At 39.9% G+C, this 16,279-nt stretch overlaps 1 protein-coding gene across 3 annotated transcripts in view; it reads right to left on the bottom strand.

The window, feature by feature from the left end:
* Positions 1-16,279, bottom strand: part of gig (tuberin) — a 619,250-nt gene that overhangs the window by 28,263 nt on the left and 574,708 nt on the right. For all 3 annotated transcript variants that reach the window (XM_067150053.2, XM_067150054.2, XM_067150056.2), the window contains 2 exons: positions 7,869-8,009; positions 5,492-5,662 (listed from right to left, as the gene is read on the bottom strand). In XM_067150053.2, coding sequence (XP_067006154.2) covers positions 5,492-5,662; positions 7,869-8,009 — 312 coding nt within the window. The remainder of the gene's footprint in view (positions 1-5,491; positions 5,663-7,868; positions 8,010-16,279) is intronic.

Raw genomic sequence — 16,279 nt, 5'->3', positions numbered from 1 at the left:
GCAAGGATATAAATTATCGCCAAAATTGTTTATTTTATTTATTAACGATATTTTGGAGGGACATGGGGCCGGCAATTGGGCTGTGCCGGTAATTAATGGGCTAGAGGTACCGGGACTGATATTTGCTGATGATGTGATATTGATGACTAACTTCATGGGGGATACAGAGAGCTTTAAATACAGTGTCTCTTTTTGCGAAGAAATGGGGCTTGAGGATTAATGGGAATAAATCTAAAATGCTAGTAGCCCAGGTAAACAAAGGAAGAGGGGTAGAAGGGAAATGGGTCCTGCAGGGAGAAAGGTTGGAACAAGTAAGAAAGTTGGGGAATATTTAGGAGTCATTATTAACAGTAAAGGAAACTGGAATGATCAGATTATTAGGGCGAAAAGCAGAGGCTTGGCAGCCCTAGCCTCAGTCAAAAACTTGTTAGCTAAATATCCGGGTATTAGTTATAAAACCTTGAGGTTAGTGTTAAGATCGGTGATTTTCGGGAAGTATGGGGGTTGGATGAGAAAAGAGGTGAATTAAGACGTATTGTTAGTAGTTTTGGTAAGATAGTGATGGGGCTGCCGAGGTGCACAGCTAATGCAGGGGCGGAATTAATGTGTGGAGAGGATTTGGAATCTGAGTGTGTGAAAAGAATAGTTAGATATTGGATGAATTTAAAAAGACAGGAAGGAGGGAGCGTATTACAGGCTGCGTATGAACAACAACGAAAGAGCATGTATAAGGGCGGCTGGCTAGAAAAAATTAAGGGATATTTGGAGATGATAGGATTAGGGCATCTGTGGGGGGTGGTTTGGACGAAGACAGAAGCCAGAGGGATGAGGGTGCTTGAGAGGAGGATTAGGAACATTCATAGGCAGAAATTATTGGGGGAAAGTAGACTGAGAAATTTGCTGAATGTTTTTATTAAAATAGAGGAGGTAACAGGGATAAATATTAGATACGTTGACAGGTTAAATAGGCGTGGGATGGTGTGGTGGATTTTGGGATTGCATAAAAATAAGGGATGGTTACAAGGGAGAGACAAGACAGTGTGTATACTATGTGGGGCAGTGAATGACGATTTTCACTTATTAGGTGACTGTGAAGGAACAAGTAGGGTAAGAAATAGATTACCGAGTGCCGAACATCAGAAACTATTGGGAAGAGGGGATGAGCAGACTATTTTAAGATGGATTATCAAGCAGTGGGAAAACGGGGGCGAGTTGAACAGGTATCTATGTGCGGTAAACAAGTCCTGTGAAAATAAAATGAAAGAGGCTGAGTAAGAGGGTGGACATGGGGGTATGTGGTTGGAAGAGTGATGTATGTGTATGGTAAGCATGTTTAATAATTTGATGATATGCACTGGATGGAGATAGTATGATAAAATTAATGGTGAGGGGAGTACTGGTATTGGGTACATAGTGGAGTGGGTGGAGTTGGGTAAATGATGTGTGATTTTGTAAAGGCAGGGACTGTTTGTTTGTGATATGGCAGGATGGAATGTAATTGCTGACTAGCGTTGTTATGGTATTTATCGGGAGTAGGTCAGGGAACAATGAATGTGACGCAAGTTGATGAGTGCATAAGGACATGTGATGAGTGTGCTGGAACGAGGAGTCGGTGACTTTTACAGATAAAATGATCTTGTATAGGATATATTTAGTATGTTAGGGTAGTTAAGGAGTATTTCGTTCAGGTAGCTAGTTAGTATATAGAGCTTCAGTTTAGTATTATTTGTAGATTATTATTATTATTATTATTATTATTATTATTATTATTAACTTTTTATTGTGAACATGTATTTGGGTGCTGAACGCCTGTTTATGTTCAAGAATAAATACTAATATAACATGTTTGCTTATTGCTTAAATCCATAATTTTCCAGCAGACTCCTGACAAGGAAATTAATGAAAACTAGTTCTGTAAACTTTATTTCTAGAGCCTTGTGGCAAACATAGCATCCGTAATGCAGACTGCTGCCAATAATGACTGGACAGGCTTTCTACTACTTGTAGTAAAGTCTAAATCTAATTAAAATATAACTTTGTTGGGCAGGCAATCTGCTCGTGGAATTGTCATGCAGTTTGCGTACTTTCACTAATATTTGTAATTGGCCATAATAGTTTCGCCCAAGTGTTGTCATAATGAGTGTGCGAGTGTGCTGTCTGATATTAGCTGTTATAGGAATGAGTGGTGCAAAATTCCCAGCAATTACTATTTGTTTTTGAAGTTTTATTTTTCCCTTCCAGTTGTGTGTTCAACTTTCTCTAACTTTATACTTTCTTTCTGCTGTGTGGTTTCCAATGTTCTCTGCATCTTCAAAAACCCTAATCTTTTCTTTAGCCTTGAATAAACTACTATGAGGAATTGTAGCCATACTTAATATGTTGTTAACTGTTCCTCACAAACCTCAAATGGAGTATTGCACAGTTAATGTTGCACAAAATTCGAGTTAGAGTATTTTTTGCTTCAAGGGAGGAAATGTTTGCTTTGAGAAACTGAGATATTCATGTAACCACATTTTGAGTAATAGATAAATAAATACATGTGAAGAATAGGACAAACGGCAGGGAAATTTAAGTTATTTCGAGATACTAAAAATTCTAGTAATGGAGGTTTGAGATATCGAGGTTTGACAGTAGTTTATTGTTGAGAATGAGTTATCAATCATTATCAATGGATAACAAAATCCTTGATTGTTGAAAATGAAAACCTACACCTGTTTTCCAGTCACTGACTGGGTCAGGGATGTAATGAATGAATCATATATAGGCTATTATTACGATGGGGTCGCCACTCCCAAAGTGATGGATATTAATGATTGATAGATGGTACAAAATGAGAATGGAGAGTGTTGCTGGAATGAAAGATGACAGGGAAAACCGGAGTACCCGGAGAAAAACCTGTCCCACCTCCGCTTTGTCCAGCACAAATTTCACATGGAATGACCGAGATTTGAACCACGGTATCCAGCGGTAAGAGGTCGACGCGCTGCCGTCTGAGCCACGGAGGATCTCCCTTGATTGTTATGATGATGTAATATAAACTCCACTCATATCAGACTTTTATATATGTTTATTAATCTATTTATTTTCTTTCTTTATTCTGATTTAGTTTCATTGAATAAATGGGCATCTTTCTGAGCAAGCCACTGAAGTAGTTATATATTCAGTAGCACAGTGTGCCCTACTTTTATACATGCAGATTTTGATGGCCATAGATGCAACCGCCAACCCAGTCGATTATCTGTGATGACCCTGAGTGGGTGTCATGACTGTTGGTGACTGAGCCAAACTGAGGCAGAAAATCAAAGATGGGTGCAATACACATAAAAATACACAGGATTTCACAATTTCCAAATGGTAACATAAACACAAAGAACATACCAGTAACTCCACCAGCTGACTGTTAATATCTAGAACAAGATAATGCTAAAGGCAAACACACTACTCATTCCACTTGCTGCCATATGTGAAACTGCTTATACTGAAGCATTTTGCTTGTGCCTAACATATGCATACATACACGTACACACAGAAAGAACAAACCACATTGATTTCACGAATGAAGCTATGCCCAACATAAATTTAAAAAAAACTAGTACACTCCAAATGCAAAAGAAAAAAAGAAGCACAGGTCAAAGATTCTTTCTATACTTTAGCATTACAATGCACAACAAGCAGCATTTTCAGGTTTTCAAAAAGTTCTTTCAGGGAAAATGGTTTTGTATTGTGAAAGGCTTTTCTCCATATCAGACGAGGTTACTGGTGTATATTAAAAAAAAAAAAAAAAAATGTCTGATAGTGAAAATTCTGCATCACTGGGTTCCAGATCTCTATTGCCACTAATGATACTGCTTATTTGAAAAAGTTTATTGTACCTTGGATTCTTTGAAAAGATGTTCCTTAAATTCCTGAAAACTTGTTTTCCATACACCTGAGAAGAATTCTCAACCTTTCAGTCTTCAAAAATGTCCAGCAGAGTTGATGAAAGGGTACTATTTCCTTTCAAGTTTAGTGATTGTAAAACTTAAGAAAGCACAGTCAGATTTAATGTATACCACATTTCCTTGAAGTCTCTTTGCACACATGCATTTGTGTTCAGTCCTCAAGCCCTAAGGCTGGTTGGATATAGCTTCTAAAAATTCACTAATGCACACAGCATCCTCTTTGTTTAGCTTTTCAACGATTAATTTTATAAGCTCAAAACTGTCTGTGTAATAGCATCCAGTTAAGTACCTGACTTGGTGCACACTGGTCACGGAGGCAGCGGCAAATCAGCGGCACACTGTTTTAATAAACTCTCATGACTGGGTGCTTTAATTAACACTTTCTTAATGGATGTTATTAATCTGTTCACATTGGGAAAAATAGTTTCAGCAACACGGTGCATACTATGCGCCAAACAAGTTAAATGAATCATCTTGCTATACAGAACTTACAATGCTTGGCATGCTTTAACCAGGTAAGGTGCAGAATCTACAAATAATAGATGAACTTTATCATATCGGATACCATCAGGCCACAGAAGTAACACAGCATCATTAAAAGCTTTAGCTAGTATAGGTCTGATAGTTTTCTCAATAACTGTGACAGATCACATTTTAATGCACCACCTATGACGTTAACCACGTAATGGTTAGTAGCATCAGTCATCTTGTCCATTGTAATACATACTATGCTGTTGCCAATTTCACCATGAATTCTGTGTACTATCTCGGAGTAGTAAAGTTTTGGTAAATTGTACTTAAGCAATGTTGACTCATCAGGGAGAAGTAGTTTATTAAGTGGTATATCAGCTGCAAGAAATGATTGACAAATATCTTGTGAGAACTGGCAGTTTGCTGGACATTTTAGGAAGCAAACATTGTGTCAGCTTCTTTAACGATGCACATTTCACATGTTTTGTTGTTGCAACATGTTGTGTAACTTGCAAATGCATGTTCTGCAACCACGGTTTTCCCACAAATGTTGTAAAATAATACAGTTCCATCAATTTAAAAAAAAAAAAAATCTCCAAACATCTGCACAAAATGGTTCAAAGTAATAACCTTCACACTTTTGGGACGCATCTTATTCAGCGAAATGAGAACTCCACACTGTCAGCGTATGTCTTACAAGTTTGGCAGATCACTGTAATTTCAGGTAAAATTTCCTAATGAAGGAAGCTTAATGAGACTAACAGCTCCAGCCCCCTGCCGTCCTCAATGACTGGGGAATTCCTGTCTTGAAATAGAATACAGAGACAATGGTGCACTGAAAAAACAGATTCCAATTGCTAGAATTTCCAAGGATCAAAAATGTGTGCAAGAGACATCGAAGAAGTAGAACATGCTACCAAATTTAGGAAATATGTAATTATGAACAAGTAGCCAAAAGGTGTAGTTAATGATAAAAATGGCAAAAATTTGTAAATAAATAAAACCTATTTAGTTATATAAAAGATATTTAAGCACATAATTTTCAGAGCCTTATTCATGTGTAATGAAGAAAAACTTACATTGACATGAAGGGCGAGCTGGCGAGCTAGGATGGCAACATTCTGGTCTGAAACCATCTTAGGGTCACTATGGCCAATATGTTCAGCTAATTCTTCTCTTGTTTTAACTATCACCTGGTTGGTGTTATGGTCCAAGGGCTGGACTATAACCCATGCATATTGAAATTGGGCCTACAATAAAAAGATGCATCAGTGATCTACATTTCAGCAGCTTACAAGAGGACGTTAATTATAAGGTATAAATTTCATTTTTGTTCCGTATTGAAGTGCAATCATAAGAAATAAATTGACAAGACCAGGGGCTGGCGACCAGGGAAGGAAGCGTGTGTCAACCGATGATCTTGTTCAGTGTGTGGATCAGGCAATTCGAGAAAATCGTCGGTTCACAATTTCTGTGTTGAGTGCTTCGTTTCCTGAAATTTCCAGGTCAGCTCTCTACACAATTGTGAGTGACACACTTCAGTACCGCAAACTGTGTGCGAGATGTACCTTTTCAGTACAATATATGAGGGCTATTTTTTTTTTCAAGGTCCGATCGGTCGCGACAGTCAAACGCCCGCGAATATATGATGAACCGCTGCGCAGATGTGTTGCGCAACGTCTCTGAAATGACCGTTATGCGCCTCACCTCAGTCCCGTCAGTAGTGAACGTGCAGCGCGCTCGTAAATATGGCTACAACGATCGCTTCGCCCGCCAAGTGTGAAGTGCGCAGTGTAATTCGATTTCTTCAGGCTGAGGGGTGCAATGCAGCCGAAATTCATCGCCGAATAAGTCGTGTGTATGGTGAAATGTGCATGAGCGAGAGCAAAGTGCGACAATGGTGCAGGAACTTTACAGCAGGGCGTACAGACGTCCATGATGCTGGCGACCAGGGAAGGAAGCGTGTGTCAACCGATGATCTTGTTCAGTGTGTGGATCAGGCAATTCGAGAAAATCGTCGGTTCACAATTTCTGTGTTGAGTGCTTCGTTTCCTGAAATTTCCAGGTCAGCTCTCTACACAATTGTGAGTGACACACTTCAGTACCGCAAACTGTGTGCGAGATGGGTTCCGAAGATGCTGTCTGACCGTCACAAAACACAGCAAATGGGCGCCACTTTAGCGTTTCTCCAGCGCTACCATGATGAAGGACCGGATTTTTTGAACAAGATTGTCACAGGGGACGAGACATGGGTTCATTCTGAAACGGAAGAAACAAAAGAGCAATCCAAACAGTGGATGCATTCGCACTCCCCGAGTAAGCCAAAGAAATTCACCTCCTTGCTCACATGAAACGCTGGCTAGAAGGACAGTGTTTTGACACCGACGAGGCGCTGCAGACCGGCGTACAAAGATGGTTACAGGCGCAGGCGGCGACGTTCTATCAAGAGGGCATTGACAAGTTGGTACCACGCTACGACAAATGTCTCAATCTGCGAGGCGACTATGTTGAAAAATAGCTGTGATGTATCCGTAAGTGTTACTAATAGAAAAGTGTCAAATTTGTACTGCTGTTTCATTTTGTGACCAATCGGACCTTGAAAAAAAAATAGCCCTCGTATCATGTAAATAATATTACATCAGTCTTGGGACTAGTTTCAGCCACTTAGTGGCCATCTTCACCAAAATAAAAAATTTAACAGATCATGTGATAACTAAAACATATTTATACAAGACAATGTTGCAGGAATAATTATAAAATTAAAATACATAATATAATAACAAATATTATGGTTGTGATCTTCATGTCATAATATGATGTCTTTAAGCTGAGTTAGGACCTCAGGCGAAGAAGTAAATCTGGAAACGATAGCCAGAATTAGGAATGAATAAACATACCAAAAAGAAATTAAAAAGGAGAAAAATTATTTATGAGACTCACCTCTACAGTGAAATATCTTTTCTTTCCACATCCTTCAGCCCCACCTTAGATACCCCTTCACTCTTTCTCCCCTCCCTCCCTTCCTTATCCCTCAAACCCTCCTCACCATATCTACTCCTTTGTTTATATTGCCTGCTCCCTACAACATGTCAGTGTTTGTTCCCTACCCACTCCTTTATTTACATGGCCTGCCTGCTACCTCCAGCATGTCAGTGTTTGTTCTATATCAGACATTAGATATACTGTGCATTCCATTCTTGTCAATTTATTTCTTGTAGGGGACATAACGTCAAAAGAATAGAATTTTGTTCTTCATTTCTAATATGTAAACATTTCAGAACTTTAAAACGACACACTAATTTTAATAATGCTCCAAGAGATCAAACTTAAATGAACACTTGTACACTACACCAAATTTTACTTTTGAGAGCTATAACCACACAACAAACATTTTTAGCACAGTTAAAACTAGACTTTTGAATTTGTGAGTAGAGATGAATTATATGAGTAACATACCTTTAGAGTCTGTACATTGTATTCTTCACCACTCTCATTATATACAATAGTTACATAGTCATTTCCAATATGACGCTTCTTGTCATTACACAGTGGATCACTATCCTTTGTTGGCATCAATGTTGCAACATGGAAGGTTACCTGAAAATTATTCCCTTCAATTAATTTCAGTCCACACATATGCCCAGGATAGCTCCACTGTACCATGTAAGGAATAATAATAATAATAATAATAATAATAATAATAATAATAATAATAATAATAATAATAATAATAATAATAATAATAATAATAACAACAACAACAACAATACTTTTATTTACACTGTTTACGCCCACACTGGAGCACCAAAATCAACCTTAGACAATAAAATCTTCAAAAAATAAGTTCATTTTTTAAAACTTGATAATATTCTCAAAACTTCTTAATTCTAGATCAGGGCCTCTCAAACGCCCAAAATCTCACGCGTGCAGAGCGAGGCGCAAGAGCTCTGTGCACTGTGCATCGGTGCCGCTCGGCATGATTCGGATCAACGCTTCGTCTCTGGGCTACTTGGCTAAGCTTGGCTCTACTTGGCTCAACTCAGTCCGGATTTGGAACGCTACGGTGCAAGTGGGGCAGAGGGAGACAGGCGGAGCGAGCGAGACAAGCGTGATGAAAGAGAGAGTAAGCGCTATTGCTCCAAATCGAGGAGTGGGAGGTCTGCACTCGAGGAAAGAGAGAGTAAGCGCTATTGCTCCAAATCGAGGAGTGGGAGGTCTGCACTCTGGTCAACCAAGCCAAGTCGTCTTTTGCACCGTGCACAGTGCATGCACCACGCGCATGCACCCTGAGAGGCCCTGTTCTAGATGATCTTGCAGCCTGTTCTTCTGCTGATATAACATACTGCTTACATTTTGATGTTTGAAGTATAGTTTTGTATATTTGTTATTTAGAATCTTCTTCTCTTCTCTATTTTCAATTTGCTCAGTAGTAATTTTCAATTCATCCAAATCCATATACATTTCCTTAAACCAAGTGTTTCTTGTTTTACTATTCCAAAAGAAATCAAAAAGCTGTTTTAGGAGTCTAAAATTTGGCAAATGGTATGTGTGTCCAAAAAATGCAATCCTCTGTTTTCCATTGTGTCAATAATTGATTCACTTTAATAATAATAATAACAATAGTCCCTCGGGAAAGCCTGTTAACCTCTAGAGGGCGCATCCCCAGTTGGCGGATAGGGGGCCCACAACAATGTGGGCTAGTGAAAATACCTTGGAAATGAACCCGCGGACCAACAGGCAGCCCAACTCCTGGGGGCTTTACAATACTGGGACACGCTCCCTCCAGGGGTCATAAATATGGGGCCCCTAACACAGGGTGATGTGGGAAGATCCCAACGTCATCACCAGCAGAGAAGATAGACTTCGGTATGATGGTGATGGCAGAAGAGGCAGCCCTGTACTTGGGGATTAATACGAGTACAACTGGTCAATGGCTTCCAAGGCGGAAGAACCACAACGGGAAAGATTGGTCTCCATAGCTAAGCAGGCAACTAATCTAAGGGAGTATACCCTGAAATTAAACCTATTGGAGCTCACAACTTCGGTAGTAACATGATTAGGATGTAATAACCCTAATCCACCCAACACAGTTTTCAACTAAAGCATGGAGGACAAATATATGGAAATGATTACCCCAGGTGGAACCCAAACCACTGTCACTTTCAGTGATGTTTGTGGGCCTTCGGATTCTGGGAAGCCCACACCAATGTACTACAAGGATGATTCGGAGCATCCTGAAACCTCTTGCAACAAGAGATGGCATAAACAGCCCAACTACTTTGCCACGTTGAATGCCAACTCCCTAATCAAGATAGGTAAACTGAAACATCAAACAGACACTTTGACACAACACCAGATTCTGATCACAGCAGTATAAGAAACCAGATATTCCAATGAATATGCATTCGAATCTCAAGGATACCAGATCTTACAGGGAAAAGTGGGGTGTCGGAAGGTAAAGAACATCCCTCATTTGGCTTCATTGCCAGCCACAAAATACTGGATTCAGTTATAGACTTCCAATCACCAAATAGCAGAGTATCGCTATTAACATTTCGGTGCACCAAGAAGGTCTACACAATTGTGAATGTACATGCACCCATTAACCAGGACAAGTGGAACCCAGAAGGCACGGGCAAGTTTTGGGAAGAACTCGAAGATACGATTAACAAGATTCCAGAACTCCATACAATTGGGTAATTTTAACTCTCAGCTAGGAAAGGGGTGGAAGTGTAAACACATAGTGGGGGAATACCCAGCTCACATGTGGACCAACAGAAATGGAGAATGACTTGTTGGACTCTTAAGACCTTTAATGTAGTAATGAAATCAACGGCTTTCAAACATCTTCCAAGAAAGCAGAAGACATGGATTTCACCAAACAAACTATTTGGAGAATTTCAGATAGACCATGTGGCCATTTCAAGGAAGTCCTGCAGAGAAATACAAAACGTCATGGTACTAAGAAGGGCGAATCTGGACTCAAACCACTACCTTTCCAAAATAAAATTTCGATTCTTACCCAGAAACATTAGAAGAGCATGAACACCCAAACTCACTTTGACTTGGAGAAACTGAAATAAAGCAACATGATTACAGAGAAAATGCAAGCGCTAGAATACGAGAGTTACAACTGGGACCAACTACGGCACAAATTAGTCAAAGTTCCCACAGAAGTTAATGAAAAAGAAGAAATACACCTGGTGGACCACTATCTGACCAAGCGATCGCACAGAGACAGGTAGCTTGGCTATGATGGAACTCGCAAAAGTCTCAAGCAAATAGGGATAAGTTCATAGAGCAATGTCGACTAACAGCCAGAATCATCAGACAGGTTAAGCGTCAATACACCCAGTACCAATTAACGCAATTGGATGAAGACTTTAAGAAAACCAACTTCAGAAACTTCTACAAGACCTTCAAACAAAAAATCAGGCACAACACCCCACCCAGCCTACACTTCAGGGGACCAGATGGAAACTTAGCCTATAATGACAAAGACAACTGTCACCTATTGGCCAAATACTTTGAGAAGCTCCTCAACTGTGAGTCTCCTAAGACTTCCTTTGTCTATCAAGAAAGGCCCAGACAATGTAACTCTCTTCCTCCAACAGAAGAAGAAGTAACAAACATCATTCAAACTCTGAAAAATAACAAAGCACTGGAAGAAGATGCAATAGTTACCGAACTATGGAAACAGGCTGGGGACAAAACAATCAGCAAGTTGACAGAGATCCTACGGAACATCTGGGAAACTGAGAGGCTACCAGATGACTGGACATCTGCTCTGATCACCCCTTGCACATGAAGGGTGTCTTGACTGATATGAAAAACTATAGAGGGATCTCATTTGATACCAGTTACCTACAAGATCGCACAGGAAAAGTTGATGTCCAGCTGAATGATATCATGAGGACAGTGTCTGGCACACTCAAATCCACACCACTTAAATGGTTGCCAGTATTAACTAAAATCCATCCTCCTCACATTCGAAGGCTAACTTCTCTGAAGAAGGAATGGTTAAAGTGTACTGCAAATACACTCTTGCCAATTCATCAGGACTGCAACCATCAGAAGCATGGAAGATTAAAATCTTGACAACCATCATGGCAGCTATGAAAGAGGCTGGTTGAATCACAGTACAACATGAATAATGCCTGGAGGGAAGAGTGGGCTGCTTCAAACCCTGACCAGCTAGGATTGATATCTGACCCTTGTAGGAAACTTGCTGGGTTCAACTTGCCAAGAAGTATCTGGGCTTTGTTGAACAGGGTGCGGAAGATGCGACTTCTGGCTCCACAAGTGGGGAAAAATTTCCAGCCCTCATTGCGACTGCGGTGACGTGGCTCAGACAGTCCACCATGTTGTAATGATGTGCCCACTTTGGAGCTTCCAGGGAGGACACCACGAACTTCATGCGGCAAGTGAAGAGGCAGTGAAATGGCTAAATTCTCTGGACATTAAATTACAAGTTAATTACCATCGATTGATCCTTTGTCCGATTGTTGTTTTTATCTACTTTAAGTGTACATAGTTTTAAGTGTATATTATATATATAGTTTCTCTGTACCCTCTATACGCCATACGAAATAAATAAATAAATAAATAAATAAATAAATAAATAAATAAATAAATAAATAAATAAACCTACAAGATATTATCTAAGGCCTTATTGAACAGAGCTGAACCTCAATTGAATCCACAATTGGGGGAATACCAAGGTGAATTCAGAAAATGACGTTCTTGTGCTGAACAGATCCTCAACTTGAAGTTGGTACTAATGCAAGTTAAACTAGCAGGCAAGAAGTATGTAGTCACTTTTCTTGACTTTACAAGAGCATACGACTCAGTAGACAGAACTACCCTCATGAGAATTCTGCAGGATATGGGTCTGGACCAGAAGACCCGTAGCCTTATCCAAAAGACCCTGAGTAATACGCTATCATGAGTAAAGTTCAGAGGAACACTTTCGGAAAGTTTTGAAATAAAAACAGGAGTTAGACAGGGAGACAGACTTTTCCCCCCATTTTTCTTCAACTGTTCATTGGACAAGGTCATCAGAGAGTGGCGGAAAGAACTGGGAGAACAAAAGATACCAAGTGGTATTCACCAGGAACACAAACAGAAGGGGCTACTAGTTTACTGTTTGGCATTTGCTGATGATCTGGCACTTCTGGTGAACTCTGTAGAAGTAGCAGTGAAACAACTCAATGCACTTTAACACCAGGCTGCCAAGGTAGGATTACAGGTATCTCTAGCAAAGACAAAATACTTCACCAATATCAGTGGTACTCCCAGCAAACTACAGTTGGAACAGGGCAGGATTGAGAAAGTCAACAGATTTAAGTACCTGGGAGAATGGCTGGAACCAAATATGTCAGAAGGGGTAGGACTAACAACCCGGATTAACGAACTAGAATTAACATAACAACTGACCAAGAACAATTTTTTTTTTTTGCTAGGGGGCTTTACGTCGCACCGACACAGATAGGTCTTATGGCGACGATGGGATAGGAAAGGCCTATGAGTTGGAAGGAAGCGGCCGTGGCCTCAATTAAGATACAGCCCCAGCATTTGCCTGGTGTGAAAATGGGAAACCACGGAAAACCATTTTCAGGGCTGCCGATAGTGGGATTCGAACCTACTATCTCCCGGATGCAAGCTCACAGCCGCGCGCCTCTACGCGCACGGCCAACTCGCCCAGTCCAAGAACATTTATACCAAGAAATATCTCTCTCGTAACACCAGTTCGAGGCACTACCAGAGTTATCCGCCCAGAAGCCCTATACGCCACAGAATGCTTGATACTGAACAGGAAAGGATTGTTGGACAAACTGGAGGTCCAGGATAGGAAGATCTTGAGAAAGATACTAGGGCCGATCAAAGTATATGGCGAGTACAGAAGCCGACCAAACCAGGAGCTATACAGTTAAACTGAAAAAATCACAGACGTAGCCAGGAAGAGGCGTCTGACCTTCTATGGACATGTCATGAGGATGAACCCAATTAGGTTGACCTACTGGCTGCTCAACTACTGGACAAACAGAAAGATAGGGACACCATGGCTAACAGAAGTGAAGAAAGACATGCAGGAACTGGAAGTAACTGAAAACAACATCAGAAACCGAGCACCACTCAGAAGAACAATCAAACAAAAGAGGTTTCAGGACAGACCACCATGTAAAAAAAGAGGCACCTTTTGGACAAAGGAAAGAAGAGAAAAGCATAGCCAGAGAATGCATGAGTATTGGGCAAATATCAAGTCTCTTTCCAAGCAGAAAAGTTGAACATCGTGGTCCTTAGTTGCCCCACTTGAAGAAGAAATAATAATAATAATAATAATAACAATAACAATAATAATAATAATAATAATAATAATAATAATAATAATAATAATAATAATAATAATACATTTTTATAATATTTATTATTGTAATATGGCATGGCAAATGAACAGGAGTGGGTTTACTGTTTGGAAGCAGAGGTCGCATCTCTAAATTTATGTGGAAGCACCTAAAGGATATTGGAATTACCCTAAATTCTTTAAAGATCATTCCCTCATGGGAATTATCAAAGATTCTCTTCGTATTCTACATTATATGAGGGTAATCCCAAAAATAAGGTCTCTTATTTTTTTTATAAAAACAGAACTCTGTTCGTGTGGCTGTTGGTCACAATATTGTGAAGTGTTCCTGGTTGCACTATGAGAGAGGAATGAGTTAGCTCCAAGTAACCTACGCAGTGACCTCCATGGTATGCACTAGGCAGCGTCTTGGTAGGTGTGCTAGGTACAAACTGATGAGCCCAATCTACCACACAAGGGTGAAACGCTGGCAACCAGGAATGAGTTAGTTGTAAAATTTATAATGTCCAATAACGGACCACTTATATTGGTATTACATCTGCCTGAACCATAACAATGTCTCCAGATGGTGTGCATTCTTCCAAGAGGGCTGTGTGAACCTTAGTGATTCGCCACTCTCGGGGCAACCGGTAACAGCTTCAATTCCACAGAATTTCCACACCAATGAGACAGAAATTTTGAACGACTGGCGTGTGCACCTGCGAACCTTATCACAGACATTCAACATTTCCTATGGTGCAGTGTATGACACTGTTCATGACACGTTGAAATTCCGTAAAGTTAATGCTCACTGGGTGTCTAAGAACTTAACGACCACAAAGGCAAGTGAATGATGACAAGCATGGATCACTTAACGCATTACACTGCAGAAGGGCATGACTTTCTGAAAGGAATCGTCACTGGTGACGAGTCGTGGGCGTACCACTACACGCCCAAAACCAAGCAGGCCTCTATGGAGTGGAAACATGCTGGTTTCCCAGTATAAAAAAAATAAAAAATCAAGTGTCTCAATCTGCTAGGAAAGTACTTGTAACAATGTTCTGGGACATGTTTTGGTGTGTTATTGGTGGACTTTGCTGAACATGGAACCACTGTGAATGCTGCAGCCTACATTAAAACTTTGGTTAAGTTGCATCGTACCCGTCGTGACAAACGCCGCTACATTAATGCTGACGGTGTCGAATTTCTTCATGACAATGCCCATCTCCATGTTGCTGTTCCTGTTTGTGAGAAACTTGCCAAATTTGGGTGGGAGGTGCTCTAGCATCCGCCATATAGTCTGGACCTGGTATCGTCAGACTTTCATCTGTTTGGTCACATGAAGAAATTCCTGGTCGGCCAACACTTTGCGAAGGATGCGGAAGTGAAATCAGCAGTCTGCAGATGGCTATATTCCAACCAAACAGAGTTCTATGAACAGGGCATATTGAAAGTGGTACCACGATGGGAAAAATGTGTTGAGAATCTTGACTATGTAAAAAAGTAGGTCAAAGATGTAAGTTCATTTGTGATTTGTTTGGTTTTGGTACATTTTAGACTTTTTGGGAAAAAATTTATTGTGCATTACTTTCCAATCTGCCCTTGTATATATTTCAACTGAATTGATTAAACATCCAAACTTTTAAATTTACTGATTAGAAGGAATTTTGTGTATTTCCAATATTTTTAATTAATCCCTCATTCTACTTTTGTCAATACACTCTTTCAGCTTTTTTAGCCAGGGTAAAAAATTACTATTTTTCTATCAGGACCCCTGTGGTCACTCACTTTGTATGAACTGATGCCATTTCTGTGGATAAATATGATGATGATGATGATGATGATGATGATGATGATGATGATTGTTGTTTAAAGGGGCCTAACATCTAAGGTCATCGGCCCCATGGATAAATAAAAATATAAGCAACTCATTTAAATTATTTAGATTGCTTACAACAGGTTTCAGAAAATTTAAAACTAGCCAAATACCAAACGATTTTGACCTGTACAAGACCCTTCGTAACAGGACCACATAGGCCGTAAGGAATGCTAAAATAAGACACTCACAGAACATTTTGCTAACCCGGAACACGACAACAATTTGGAAAACCATTAACAAAATGGGCATAGGTGGATATAAAATACATACTGCCGACATTAAACTATCACTGGATGATTTAAACCAATACTTTACTACAAGACCCGTTAACAGTGACGAGACAACAAAAGAACAGACGATTAACAAAATTCTACACAATGGCAAAACTAACAATGGAGGAGAACAGTTATATTTTTCCCTTGTAACTCCTGCAGAAGTGAGATAAATTGCACGATCAATAAAGACAACTGCGAAACAATGTGACGAGATTGTTCTACAGTTACTGTTAAAAACTCTAGACGTAATCCTACCAACTCTAACCCACATCATTAATACCTCACTGATAACCGGCATATTTTCTTCCCTTTGGAAATGTGCAATTGTTCGCCCACTCCCCAAGACCAACAATCCCGTGGAACCCAAAGA

Source organism: Anabrus simplex, chromosome 6 (assembly GCF_040414725.1).
Source record: "Anabrus simplex isolate iqAnaSimp1 chromosome 6, ASM4041472v1, whole genome shotgun sequence".
NCBI lineage: Eukaryota > Metazoa > Arthropoda > Insecta > Orthoptera > Tettigoniidae > Anabrus > Anabrus simplex.
The sequence above is the reverse complement of the archived record's forward strand: the minus strand, read 5'-3'. Positions and strand labels throughout refer to the sequence as shown.